At 33.4% G+C, this 12,455-nt stretch overlaps 2 protein-coding genes and 1 long non-coding RNA gene across 4 annotated transcripts in view; 2 read left to right on the forward strand and 1 right to left on the reverse strand.

The window, feature by feature from the left end:
* The first annotated feature begins 1,304 nt into the window (after positions 1-1,304).
* Positions 1,305-12,455, forward strand: part of LOC105217815 (uncharacterized) — a 70,714-nt gene continuing 59,563 nt past the window's right edge. Inside the window, exon 1 of the mRNA XM_054232753.1 lies at positions 1,305-1,679. Coding sequence (XP_054088728.1) covers positions 1,504-1,679 — 176 coding nt within the window. The 5' untranslated portion in view covers positions 1,305-1,503. The remainder of the gene's footprint in view (positions 1,680-12,455) is intronic.
* On the forward strand, positions 3,764-8,648 carry LOC105217816 (uncharacterized). Of its 2 annotated transcripts, none has more exons than XM_054232755.1 (4): positions 3,764-3,895; positions 6,791-7,006; positions 7,070-7,184; positions 8,452-8,648. In XM_054232755.1, the coding sequence occupies exons 1-4, from the start codon at positions 3,873-3,875 to the stop codon at positions 8,629-8,631; spliced, it is 534 nt and encodes a 177-aa protein (XP_054088730.1). In that variant the 5' UTR covers positions 3,764-3,872; the 3' UTR covers positions 8,632-8,648. The 2 variants fall into 2 exon arrangements, with proteins under 2 accessions (XP_054088730.1, XP_054088731.1); XM_054232756.1 differs by lacking the exon at positions 3,764-3,895 and adding an exon at positions 5,958-6,723.
* LOC128922416 (uncharacterized) lies at positions 8,701-9,876 on the reverse strand. The gene is made up of 3 exons (XR_008471643.1): positions 9,716-9,876; positions 8,891-9,644; positions 8,701-8,830 (listed from the first exon to the last, which is right to left on the reverse strand). It is a non-coding gene; the product is annotated as an uncharacterized LOC128922416 (long non-coding RNA).

Genomic DNA, 12,455 nt, shown 5'->3' on the forward strand with positions numbered 1-12,455 from the left:
TTTTGTATGTCGAAATCTTGTTAAATCCAGCGGTTTAGTGAGTTAAACGTCTCAACAGCCTAAACCTCGGTGATTAGTGTCTGAGGGAACATAATATAACGCTTCATAAAACTATCCTGTTCTCACTGTCGTTGGAGATTTATAAATCAGCTGTTTTTGACTCATATACGTAAGAGTATTTCTGTGCTGTTAGCTAGCAAAGTTTCTCTCTCGCACAACATGATACGAATTTTAAAAGAAAACAATTCTGCCAAAATATATACTCTAAATTTATATCAATATAAATCCCAAAGAACTCCAAAATTTGAAAGGAATTGTCGCAATGTCCTTATATGTTTACATCAGATGAATTCAAGTGCGTTTTACAAATTAGCATATGTTTTATGCAAATATAATAATTATAAGATATGAATGAAAATATTAGCTGTATTCGTTTGGATATTTTTGGCTCACTTTCTTAATAAATATGACCAATTTTATTCAAAATTAAATGTAAACATAAATAACTGATACATTTATACAAAATCAATTATATCTACTTTGAATTATACGAAATCTTGTTAAATCCCGTGGTTAAAACAACTACTCGCCACTTCTTCTTCTTCTTGACTGGCGTAGACACCGCTTACGCGGTTATAGCCGATTCCAAAACAGCGCGCCACGTATCCCTCCTCGCCACTTAGTGCCGATAATGTTTGAGAATATGTAAATATTAGTTTATCAAAGAATATGTTTTATTTATTTAAATTAATTGCTGTAAGTCTGACATCAAGAATGATATAATACAAGATTACACCATTCGTTTACAGTTATTTTTTTTTTTTGGTTTTAATTTCCTGTTAAGTGACGCACTAAAGACCCCCAAACACGAGAGCAAAACAAACAACGAAAGGAAAACTGTAAAATTGCACGGTAGTACAAAACAATAAAGCTAAAACAAAAAGATGAAATCAAGGTTAGTGTTTAATGAATGTTAGTATACAATAAAATCAATAATCATTTTCGCAATAAAAGAAACATTTGATGAAAATATCGCAAACACACATTTTTTTAATCATTCAATAATTTTTTTTTTTATTTTTAGGTTGACGAAAAGTTAAAAATATTTATTTAAATACGATACAAATGTGGTTTCATAAGATTTTTCTGTTTTAAGGTCAGTAAATATCACTTTACCTAACAAATATGATTTATTTAAATATTGTTAATTTCAGCATGTAGACGTGGTGTTAGGCTTAAATAAATTTGAATGAACGCGAGCAACTAATCGCAAGCTGTGTTGCTGCTTTTGTGGAACTTGTTTTCGTTTCACAAAACGAGCGATTGTGATACATTTCATTTGAAATTACGTACGAAAATTTGCTTTACAAATTTTAGGCAAATTAGTTTTGGTTGTTAAGGCATATCTAGTAAAAGTTATAAAGGCTGCACAAATCCCAATTGTAATAACACCTATTGATATTCTGATCGAATAATATAGAAAATCGTGTGTAAAGTTATAAAATGGATAATTGCGAGTTGGCGGCGAATTTCCAGGAGAAAGTAAAACAGGATAATGCACCACCACGTGTTACTGCAGAAGCTGACTTGGAGGAAAAGCACACGCGATTACGCGAATTTGCTGAAAAGTTGCGGGCGGAATACTACGAGTCTTACCGCCAAATTACTAGAGAGTTGAGGTTAGAATCGTTTTTCGAAAATGAAAATATTTTCAGTAGATACATTCAAATTAAATTTAAAGGGCGTCTTTTTTCGGCCGTGGGTTGTCGTAATGCGTTTTGTCTTTGTATATCGTATTGCACAATCCCCGGCCTGAAAATAATGCTCAGAATCGACAATTGTTATAATCGTATTATATATTTATATAAATATAAACATTCCTAGGTTGTGAAATTATATTAAATATGTCTATAAGGAATACGCGCAGATGTGATAGAAATAATATTGCTGATTGTAAGGAGACTTTTATCAGGATTGTAAGCGTTGAGGGCATTTGATTAAATTATGAAATGCTTATGCTGGATCTCTATTGTGAATCATATAATAGCCTCTAATTGATAATTCCAATTATGGTTATATATCTCCCAATCAAATTTAATATTAACAGAAACAGGGGTAATGGTGTTGCATATTTTTGCCATTGCATTTAATTGGGATTTCGTAAAGCAAGTGAATCGCCTAATATTCCTTGTTTTTTTGATGTGCCATCATAAAGCTGTGCATGTGATAAACATGGATTCTCCAAATTTAATCCATACACTTCCAACAATTGTCCTTGTGCTTTGATGATAGTTATAGTGAAAACGAGTCGCACCGTTAACTACAAATGTTTGAAATCGAATGGCATCATCATTTGTAACCGTGGTTGTAAACAGCCAAAATTCTTTTGTTCATGGATAACAACTTGCCTAAGATGATCACATGATTAAATCCATGATTTACGATTCTATAAAGGACATACAGACAAAAATTCTTTTGTATATATGTAGAAAATGGCCAAGGAACAATTTGTAAAAAAAGAAATCCGTTATTTTTCAAATAAGTAATTTTAGTAATTTGTATCACGGGTAGTATAAGTGCGGTCGGTGCTGCCTATGGCGGATATTGTTGGTTATCAAAATTTAGCCTCAAGATAGACTGTTTTAAAATGCTGTTAAAGTCTCTCTCAGTTATTTGTCAATAGCAAGCAGTGTTTCTATAATTGTGGAACAAAACTGAAATTCTGAGACAAAAATCGGATCATTATAACTGCAATGAATTCCTTTATACAAGACTTTATTGTTATCGCGTGAAATGATTGGTTCGGTCAAATAAGGGGTCGGCTTTAGTATACTATCCCAGGCTTTCGGTAATAAAATGGGTATCGTTGGAAAGAGGTTCTCCAGATTAAGAATATATATACATATAGCTGCAGCTGACTTATAGTTTTCGAGATATTCGCACTTAAAGTTGAAAAAAATGCTACTTTTATCTTGAATTTTCACAATATATACTGAATATTTTATTAATATTCTGCACTTATTTTACACTTACACTTCACCACATTGTTTCTGCATATTTATTTTATAAAAATTATGACGAAAATGGCTGTAAATAAATATTTAACATTTTACACAAATCTTCGTTTAAAAAATAGCAAAAAGGGTTGCAGGTTGACAAGTAATCAGTGTTGCCACATCAAATATTTCGCAAAAATCAAAAGAATAAAAATAAACAGAAAAAAGAAAGATTATACCCCAAACCAAACCATAATGGTGTTATGACTAATGCAAAGTCTTTCGGTATTACCTTTTCTTTGATAACTCCCGGTGTTGGCTCGACCAGGGTTATTTTTTTGAAGCGCGGCCGAAGGCCGCCAATGTGGAAAGTATTTCTACACGAAAGAACTTTTCATTTCCCCCACTTTGATAACTCCCGGTGTTGGCTCGACCAGGGTTATTTTTTTGAAGCGCGGCCGAAGGCCGCCAATGCGGAAAGTAGTTCTACACGAAAGAGTATTTCAATTCCCCCTCTTTGATAACTCCCGGTGTTGGCTCGACCAGGGTTATTTTTTTGAAGCGCGGCCGAAGGCCGCCAATGTGGAAAGTATTTCTACACGAAAGAACTTTTCATTTCCCTTACTTATAGTGCATAGAGTGAATATCATAAACTTATATTATCTTTATATAATCTTTTTATAGGGCATTTGTTTTCTGCATTTTGGGTATTTATTTATTTTGGTTCTTCTCATTCGTTTGCAAAATATCTGATATGGCAACACTTATTACTTGTCAAGCTGCAACCCTTTTTGTTATTGTTGAAATTAAGAGATTTGTGTAAAATGTTAAATACTTATTTACAGCTATTTTCGTGATAAATTTTATAAAATAAATATGCAGAAACAATGTGGTGAAGTGTAAGTGTAAAATAAGTGCATAATATTAATAAAATATTCAGTATATATTGTGAAAATTCAAGAAAAAAGTAGCACTTTTTTCAACTTTAAGTGCGAATATCTCAAAAACTATAAGTCAGCTGCAGCTATATGTATATATATTCTTAATCTGAAGAACCTCCTCTTTCCAACGATACCCATTTTATTACCGAAAGCCTGGGATAGTATACTAAAGTTTCCCCTTCATTTTAATTCAAAATATAGATTAATTTAAGGGTTTTTAAGCAGAAAATACTTATTTTAAAAATCACTTAGCACACTAATAGCTGAAAAAGTTTCTGTGTTTACAATTATGTGGAAACCGAGCGTTGCCACATGTTAGAAACCATAGATGATAGATTTTTTATTGACTGTGTTTTATTTATTTGCATATCATGGTTTTTGTCGTAGAATTTTCTTCTGCATCAAGTATGTATATAAAAAATATTTTTTTCGCGTATAACTCTTTTTTGCACTGGCGGCCTTCAGCCGCGCTTCAAAAAAATTACCCTGGTAGAACCAAAACCGGGGGTGTCCCCCCGTTGTGTTCAGGTTTTTTCGCGTATAACTCCTTTCTGGTCAAGCAAACACAAGTGTTAGCAAAATAAGGGACTGTCCTCGATATGATTTTTAAAAATGCTTCACTGTAGGTCTAAGATGTTTCGGATCCAGCTCTTCATTCGGTCTTCGCCATACGTTAACTCTCCCGTCTGATCCAAATAAGTTAAATTTGGATTCGTCCACAAAAATTACGTTTTTCCAAAACTCAAAATCTTTCATTTGGTAGTTGTGAGCGTATTCTAAACGAACTTTCTTGTTTTTCTCACTAACAAATGGTTTTTTCCGGGCAATTCTTCCATGTAAACCAGCCTTGTGGAGAACCCTTCTGATCGTAGTTGCACTGCATATGGTATTAAATTGTTCTAATAACATATCTCGAAGATTTGGAGCACTCAGACGTGGATTTACTTTTACTTTTTGGAGAACCCAACGCTCTTCACGCTCACTTAGCACTTTCTTACCAGGATGTTTTGGTTTGTTTGTGATCCGATTTTCTTCGGTAAAGCGTTTTATTATATTTTTTATAGTGCCACGTGGTCTTTTAACCATTTCTGCTATTTTTCTTTGACTTATTCCATTTTTATAATGTTGACTTATTAAATTTCGTATTTCGTTTGTAGTTTGAGGACCCATTTTACGAAAACTCACAATATCTTACACTTCCAAAGTCACAAATAGAACTAATTGATCGATATCATAGTAAATATGTCTAAACTAAACAAACAGACACAAAATTGTTAACGGTTTTAATAAAATACAGTTATTTGAGTTGCTTTCAATGCGTGGGTCATTTTGAGTGGCGCGTCATTTTTCGGTGTGTTTTTATGTTTTCTTGTAAATATTGGAAATATATCATTCAAATTTAATAATTTTTGCTTTTTCTTATTGGTTACTAATTAAGCTTTGAGGAAAATAATAGAAATTCAAAATAAATAAAATAGGCCTGGTGTTATAACATGTTTTGAAAACTTTTCGCAGGTGGGCCATTTTGAGTGGCACTCACTGTATATGTATATATATTCTTAATCTGGAGAACCTCCTCTTTCCAAGGATACCCATTTCATTACCGAAAGCCTGGGATAGTATACTAAAGTTTCCCCTGCTGTTAATGTCTCTCTCAGTTATTTGTCAATAGCAAGCAGTGTTTCTATAATTGTGGAACAAAACTGAAATTCTGAGACAAAAATCGGATCATTATAACTGCAATGAATTCCTTTATACAAGACTTTATTGTTATCGCGTGGAATGATTGGTTCGGTCAAATAAGAACCAAACTGTGTTTTATAAAGTACACATAATTTATATTTTAAGCTATAAAGAAATCAAAGAAGTAAAAAATGTTTGCCAGTACTAACCGATGCTGATGACAAGAGCGATTATTTGGACTCTCAAAATATTTTTATCTCTTCCAATTCATTTATATATACATACATAGTTTTGGCTAAGTAAGTTGTATTCTTTATAGCAGCTGAAATTTGAAATAAACTGAACTTATTTATGTTTGGATATTATATCAACAACTCTGCTCCCGCTTCCAATATATGTCTCTAGGGTCAAGCACTGGTCGATTAAATCGTTTTATATCAATCTTGGACATTTGTGTCAACATTAATCCAACAAAATATTGTAGAGATCTGTTTGCATCCCAAACTTATTCTTTACTGAAAATGTCACTTTTTGAGCCGAATACTCGACATTTGCGGGAATGTCTCTAGGGTCAAGCACTGGTCAATTAAATCGTTTTATATCGATCTTGGACATTTGTGTCAACATTCTTCTTCTTGACTGGCGTAGACACCGCTTACGCGGTTATAGCCGAGTCCAAAACAGCGTGCCACGTATCCCGCCTTCTGGCAGTTTGGCGCCAATTCGTTATTCCAAGCGAAGCCAGGTCCCTCTCCACCTGGTCCTTCCATCGGAGTGGAGGTCTCCCTCTTCCTCTGCTTCCACCAGCGGGTACTGCATCGAATACTTTCGGAGCTGGAGCACTTTCATCCATCCAACATTAATCCAACAAAATATTTGTAGAGATCTGTTTGCATCCTATACTTATTCTCAACTGTCAAAATGTCACTATTTGAGCCGAATTCTCGACATTTGCACGGAATACGCATGCTGCCAGAAAGATGGTCGAAAATAGTAATTAGCGACGGCCAATAACATTTTTGTAACCGTTTTTTACAAAAAAAAGCCTTAAATTAAAAAAAAAAACGCGGAAACAAAGTTGTAGACCTAATAGCAATCAATAGGTAAATAATTAAATATAGAAAAATATGGCATCTTTTTTATAAAATTATGTATTTTATTTACTTATAGGCCTTCACACTTAGAAGGGTTCGCTGAAGTTCTGATGGAACGAAAGAAGCATGTGGTACAAAATCAAGATGAATTAATCTGTGAAATGAGAGAACAGTTGATGCATTGCCTCAAAAACTCTTTAGATCGATTTTGGGAGGAATATAGTGTTACGGATCGAATAGCTGAGTTGGAAATGTTAAAAGAGCAATATAAACAATTTGAAGGAAGTTCATGGTAGTCACAAGAATTTGGTTATTGTGTATTTTATACTGTATATGTACTATTGCTCTATTCAAGGAATGTTCAACACATGAAACCTTTACAGAGGACTTTGCCGTTACGAATGCGCTTTAAGGAAGCCAGATTGCATTACCTTGAAAAACAACTGAAGTATCAAAATGAACAGTTAAAGGTTTGTAAATATTTTATACTTGATTTAATCATGTAATTGAGATTGTTCGTCTGGCTGTCAAAGGAAGGGGAAGCACCAGCACCCTTGAAGATATATGTATTTTGTAATATTTCCTTGGGTGAATATTTGCATGAAAATAAGTAATTGTTTTCTAAGAAAAATGTGTTTAACGTTTGGCTCGAATCGATAAATTTTATACTCTCGTAACAAAGTTGCTAAGAGAGTATAATAGTTTTATTCACATAACGGTTGTATGTAACACCAAAAACTAAACGAGCTAGATATGGAGTTATATATACCAAAGAGATCAGGGTGAACGAAATGGCGAAAACCTAAAACACATAAAGTGCAATAACTAAGCCATAAATAAAGCTATAAAAGTAAACCTCGCCCCTATTAAGTTTTTTCTACATATCTCGTTAACTACTAAAGCTAGGCCAACGAAACTTTCTGAAGTGTTTTTTTTAGGTACTACATTATGCAATCCAAAACTGGAGTAAATCGGATTATAACCACACCTACCTCATATACAAAGTTTACGTTGAGAACTACTAAAAATGCTTTAATTCAGTAAGGAAAAACTCCAGGAACCATAAATTACATTATAAAGATGGTACAGAAGCGCTGCACTCATATTGGTATACAAAATTTTAAATGAGCGTGGCTTCGCTTCAAAGAACTTATCTCCTACTATAACTACTCGACCAATTTCAATGAAATTCGGTTCGTAATATTTTCCTGGCATTCCAACGATATGTTGTAAAAATAGGCCAAATCGGTTCACAACTACGACTACTTCCTATATATCAGCACTGTAAAGTCAGTCTGAATTTACAATATATAAAGTAAGCGATAGAGAAGATATCGGAACAGAACTTTGGACAAATGCTGATTTTATAGTGTGTAGTATATAACATTCGACGAAAGTTAAGTTAAGTATAAGTTTTCAAGGTAATAGGCTTCTAATAAATTTTTATCGAATATATCCATATGTATATTTTGGACAAATTCAAAGGGAATATTTTTCTTCCAATATTATGTCTCCGTGCCAAAAATGATTGAAATCGGGTCATAACCTTACCAGCTCGCATATACCTAATATTAGCGTTTCCAACTTTCAATGGACTTTATACCATATATATGACGAATGTATGTGTTATATTAATAAAGTTAAAGTGAATAAATTGCGAGAGTAAAAAATGTTTGGTTACATCCGAACTTAGCCCTTCCTTACTTGTTAATTTTTACTTATTTTTTCGAATTTCAGAGTTTAATGGCGGTGAACTGTAGAGATCGATCTCGGATCCACAACATGGAACATCAAAGAAAATCAATGTTAGTTACTTTAGTACGATTCACTAAAGATATTAAAACAATAAAATCGCTTGCCAAGCAAACAACAGACGATTTAATATTTTATATTGATAATGATTTGGTTTTAAAATAAATATAAATTTAAACGTATTTCATTTAATATTTACTGCAAAATAAAAATTTAATTATAGATGAATAATTTTTATATGCATGTAAGTGCGGCGATAAATGTGGGTAATCCGGGAAAAAATTTAATAATAATAACCGAAAAAGCCCAACCTGTGTCAGTTTCGGAACGAGAAACTCCAAACGAAGCCTTCTTGAAACAAGACCTGCAAGTAGAGTGGAGGTTTATTAACTGAACAAAAGAAAATTATAATTCGAAAACACACGTTCTAGGTGCTAAATTTTGAAATTCGAAGGCAAATATTTTCAATTTTCGAAGAATGAAATCTGTTTCGTCCAATACCCAGAAAAAATATGGATTTTGCCGTAAAGGTTATAATAGGCCGAGTAAAAAGAAATTTTTGCAATAGACGGCTTTAGAAATCTGCATCTTACGTTGTATGACGATAAAAATAAGATTTCGTACTAAATAAACTTCTCGATTCCGTTCTGGGAATTTCGATGTCAAATATAAACAACCCTCTAGAATGCCAATTGATGAAAAATGGAAATCGTCAAGTCCGACCGTCATGCTACTACTGTTTCGATTGCGCGCGAGTCAAATCACCATAAACCGTTCGAAATCGTTTAAATTAGGATCAAGCTACGAAGCGTGGCTAAAACTGATTGAGGAATATCCCGAAGCTGGGCGAGCAAAACGCAATCCAGAAGTATCAAAAATAAAACTGAGTGTTTTTGGGGTTAACGCGAACGTGATGAATCTATAGCACCTACTATTACCACAAATGTACTTAAAAAAAATAAAGTGAAATGTTAATTATGAAGCGCTTTTTCATCATCAGCAGTCACGCTTTTCCTTAATATTTATAATCTCCTTCGTAGATTTCTCAAGTCTAACGTTAAAATCATTCTCACTGGATTTCTGACAATTACCCTCAGCAAAGAAACGGAGAGTGGCGCATGATTCAATATAGGAAATACTGCCGCTGGTCGCACGCATTTGTGGATATGTTCCGTCGTCTAATTTATTAAAAAAAATATGCAATAAATATTATAAAAAAGCCACAATAACCACTACAACATCGGCATACTTCGTGAGGGGAAGTTCCAAGCCTTTTCCTATACGCAAATCAGTTTTGTCCATTACATCTTCGTCTTTTTAATATACAGTACGAACTAATAGAAATCTAGGTAGTTGCACTTATTGAGTTTGTTGCACCCAACGAGGAAAAATATATAACAAGAAATATGACAAATAAAAATCGTTTTATGATATAGAAAGCTTATTTTTTTTATTAAAAATTTTATTTTTTAAACATATCGGGTATTGTTGTCTGCACTTTCTTCTTATTAAGTGTTTTTATTATAGCTCTTTCACGAAGCTCCTTCAAAAATATAATGTCTTTTATTGGAATATCGTTTTCCTCAGCCCACTGAATGCATGTGTTAAAAGATTGCATAGCAACTGATCCTTTTATTTTAGGAGGTGGAATAACATCCGCTTCGTTATCATCAGAATTTTCAATTTCTACGGCTTCTTTATCCACTTCTTGATAAGCAACACTTTCGTGCATCCATTCATTTAGCTCTTCAATTGTGAACGAATCATTTGGTGCAAGTTCTTGGAGAATTGAAACAAGGATTGCGCGTTCATTTTAAATTTCTCTTTTTAGAATGCTAAGAGGAATATCGTCCTCTTCACTCCACTCAACATCAGGTTTCATTAAAATATTTCAGCACTTGCGAATGGAGTTTGCTGACACTTTTTCCCATGAACTTGCAAGAAGACAGATAGCATGTCTTAAGTTGAATTCCTTTATTTTTTCCTCCAGATGAGTGGTTTTATTCCCTATTAAATGCTCCAAAAGACTTTTTTGAAATAGACTTTCGTTAAGTTAATAACGTTTTGGTTCATTGGTTGGAGAATCGCGGTACAGTTAGGTGGAAGACACATAACGGTTATCATTCCATTATCACTTTTCATCTCATTGTCTTTAGGATGACACGGGGCGTTATCCAAGACCAATAGGGCTTTTTTGGGAAGTCCCTTGGATTCTAGAATATAATTTTAAACAAAAATTCAATAGTATTTCTCACCTCAGGAACAAACTTATGATGAAACCAGTCTTCGAAAAACAAATAAGTCATCCACGAGTTCTTGTTAGCCTTGTAGACAACGGGCATGTTTTTTTTGAAAATTTTTGAATGCTCTAGGGTTTTTTGCTTTTCCAATGACAAAGAGCTTAACTTTGTGCTTATCGAAGCATTTGTGCATGCGAGAAATGTTATTCTTTCCTTACTAACTTTCCGACCAGGAGCAGATGATTCCTTGAAGCTCACCAACGTTTTATCTGGTATCTGCCTGAAAAACAATCCGAACTCGTCGGCATTGTAAATTTATTATGCAGAAATATCAAGCTCCTTGATTTTATTTCTGAAACGTATTACAAATGGGCCGACAGACGCTGTCTTATTGGAAAGCTTCTCTCCACAAATTTTCAAGTGGCGGAGGCCATATCGCTTTTTTGAAATTAGATACCCAACCATTACTTGCATGAAAACATCCTGTCTTTTCTCTTATTTTCTCATGGAGCTTGCGAGCTTTTGCTTTGACGATACCGACGGATATAGGCACATTTTCACTCCTTTGTTTCAAAAACCACTTGTAGAGAGCCTTTTCCATTCTTGGGTATTCACAAGATTTTAAGGTTTGCCGTTTTCCTGGCCCAGCTTCCATATTTGTGGCATATTTAAGTATACAAGCTTTTTTCTTCTTTATTCTCGTTATTGTCGACTTGTGAACTTTATAATCAATACAAAGAGCTTTTGTCGATACACCACTTTCTAGTTTATCCAAAATTTCAGTTTTTTCTTTAATTGTTAGTTTTATTAATTTTTTTGTGACCACCATGACTTTTACACATAAAACCAGGAATCTGCTACTGGCGTGTTGCAAAATAAACTGATAATGAAAGTCATTTGTTGACAATTGCTCTTAACGCACACAAAAAACAGCAAAGTCGTCAGAGCAACGGTAAAATAACGATCAGTTTGTGAATACATAACAAAAAAATGCCATAAGAAGAAACCGACAAAGAAAGAACTGAAGCAAAACATATTTAGATGTAAAGTTGCAGTTATTGAGGTCAATATTTTTGAGTAGTTGCACTTATAAAGGTTACAATGCTATGTTTTATAGTGTTGCATGAATCGAGGAGTTGCGTGTATCGAGGGTTACGGTTACCGAGTTTATACTGTATCAAGACATCACTATTATACATAATTGCATTAAGGGGGGTAAGGTTTGTTTCGTCGAAAAAAGACCTTTTTCCATGAATTTTTTTAGAAAGAATTATTGCTGTAGGTTTATTTTACTTATTATTATATGAAAGTGCAATATTTGAAGGATACTTAAAAAAAAGTTTTATTGAAAAATAGCGAGGAATAACGGATTTATCGTCGATCTCTGCAGGAAAAAAAGTTGTTGTGCGGTGACCAGAAACAGCATCACTGGATCATCCGAAACCAAAATATCAAAATGCTTTCTTTAATTTATTAGTTTATCTTTCAATTGACGTCGAGTTTTTTTTTTAATTTTTAAATTTTTGGTACCATTTTCAAGCCAAAATGATTTTAGACGAAAAAATCGACCTATTGGTTATTGTAAAATTGTTAGTAATTAAAGTTTTTGGAAAAACTCACGTCATTCGAGAGCTATATATATGTAGAATATTTGTTCAAAATTTCAAAACGATCGAAGCAGTAGTTTTTTCTGTAGGCTGGTCACCGACTTTAAAAATGACATATTTGGGAAAATCGATTTAAAGTTTT

Source organism: Zeugodacus cucurbitae, chromosome 6, assembly GCF_028554725.1.
Source record: "Zeugodacus cucurbitae isolate PBARC_wt_2022May chromosome 6, idZeuCucr1.2, whole genome shotgun sequence".
Taxonomy (NCBI): Eukaryota; Metazoa; Arthropoda; class Insecta; order Diptera; family Tephritidae; genus Zeugodacus; species Zeugodacus cucurbitae.

Excerpts from the sequence above, each read along its gene's own strand:
- LOC105217816 (XM_054232755.1), top strand. The coding sequence starts at position 3,873 with ATGCAGAAACAATGTGGTGAAGT. Across the intron at positions 3,896-6,790 it reads CAGAAACAATGTGGTGAAGT|GCCTTCACACTTAGAAGGGT; the intron begins GTAAGTGTAAAA and ends ATTTACTTATAG. Across the intron at positions 7,185-8,451 it reads ATCAAAATGAACAGTTAAAG|AGTTTAATGGCGGTGAACTG; the intron begins GTTTGTAAATAT and ends TTCGAATTTCAG.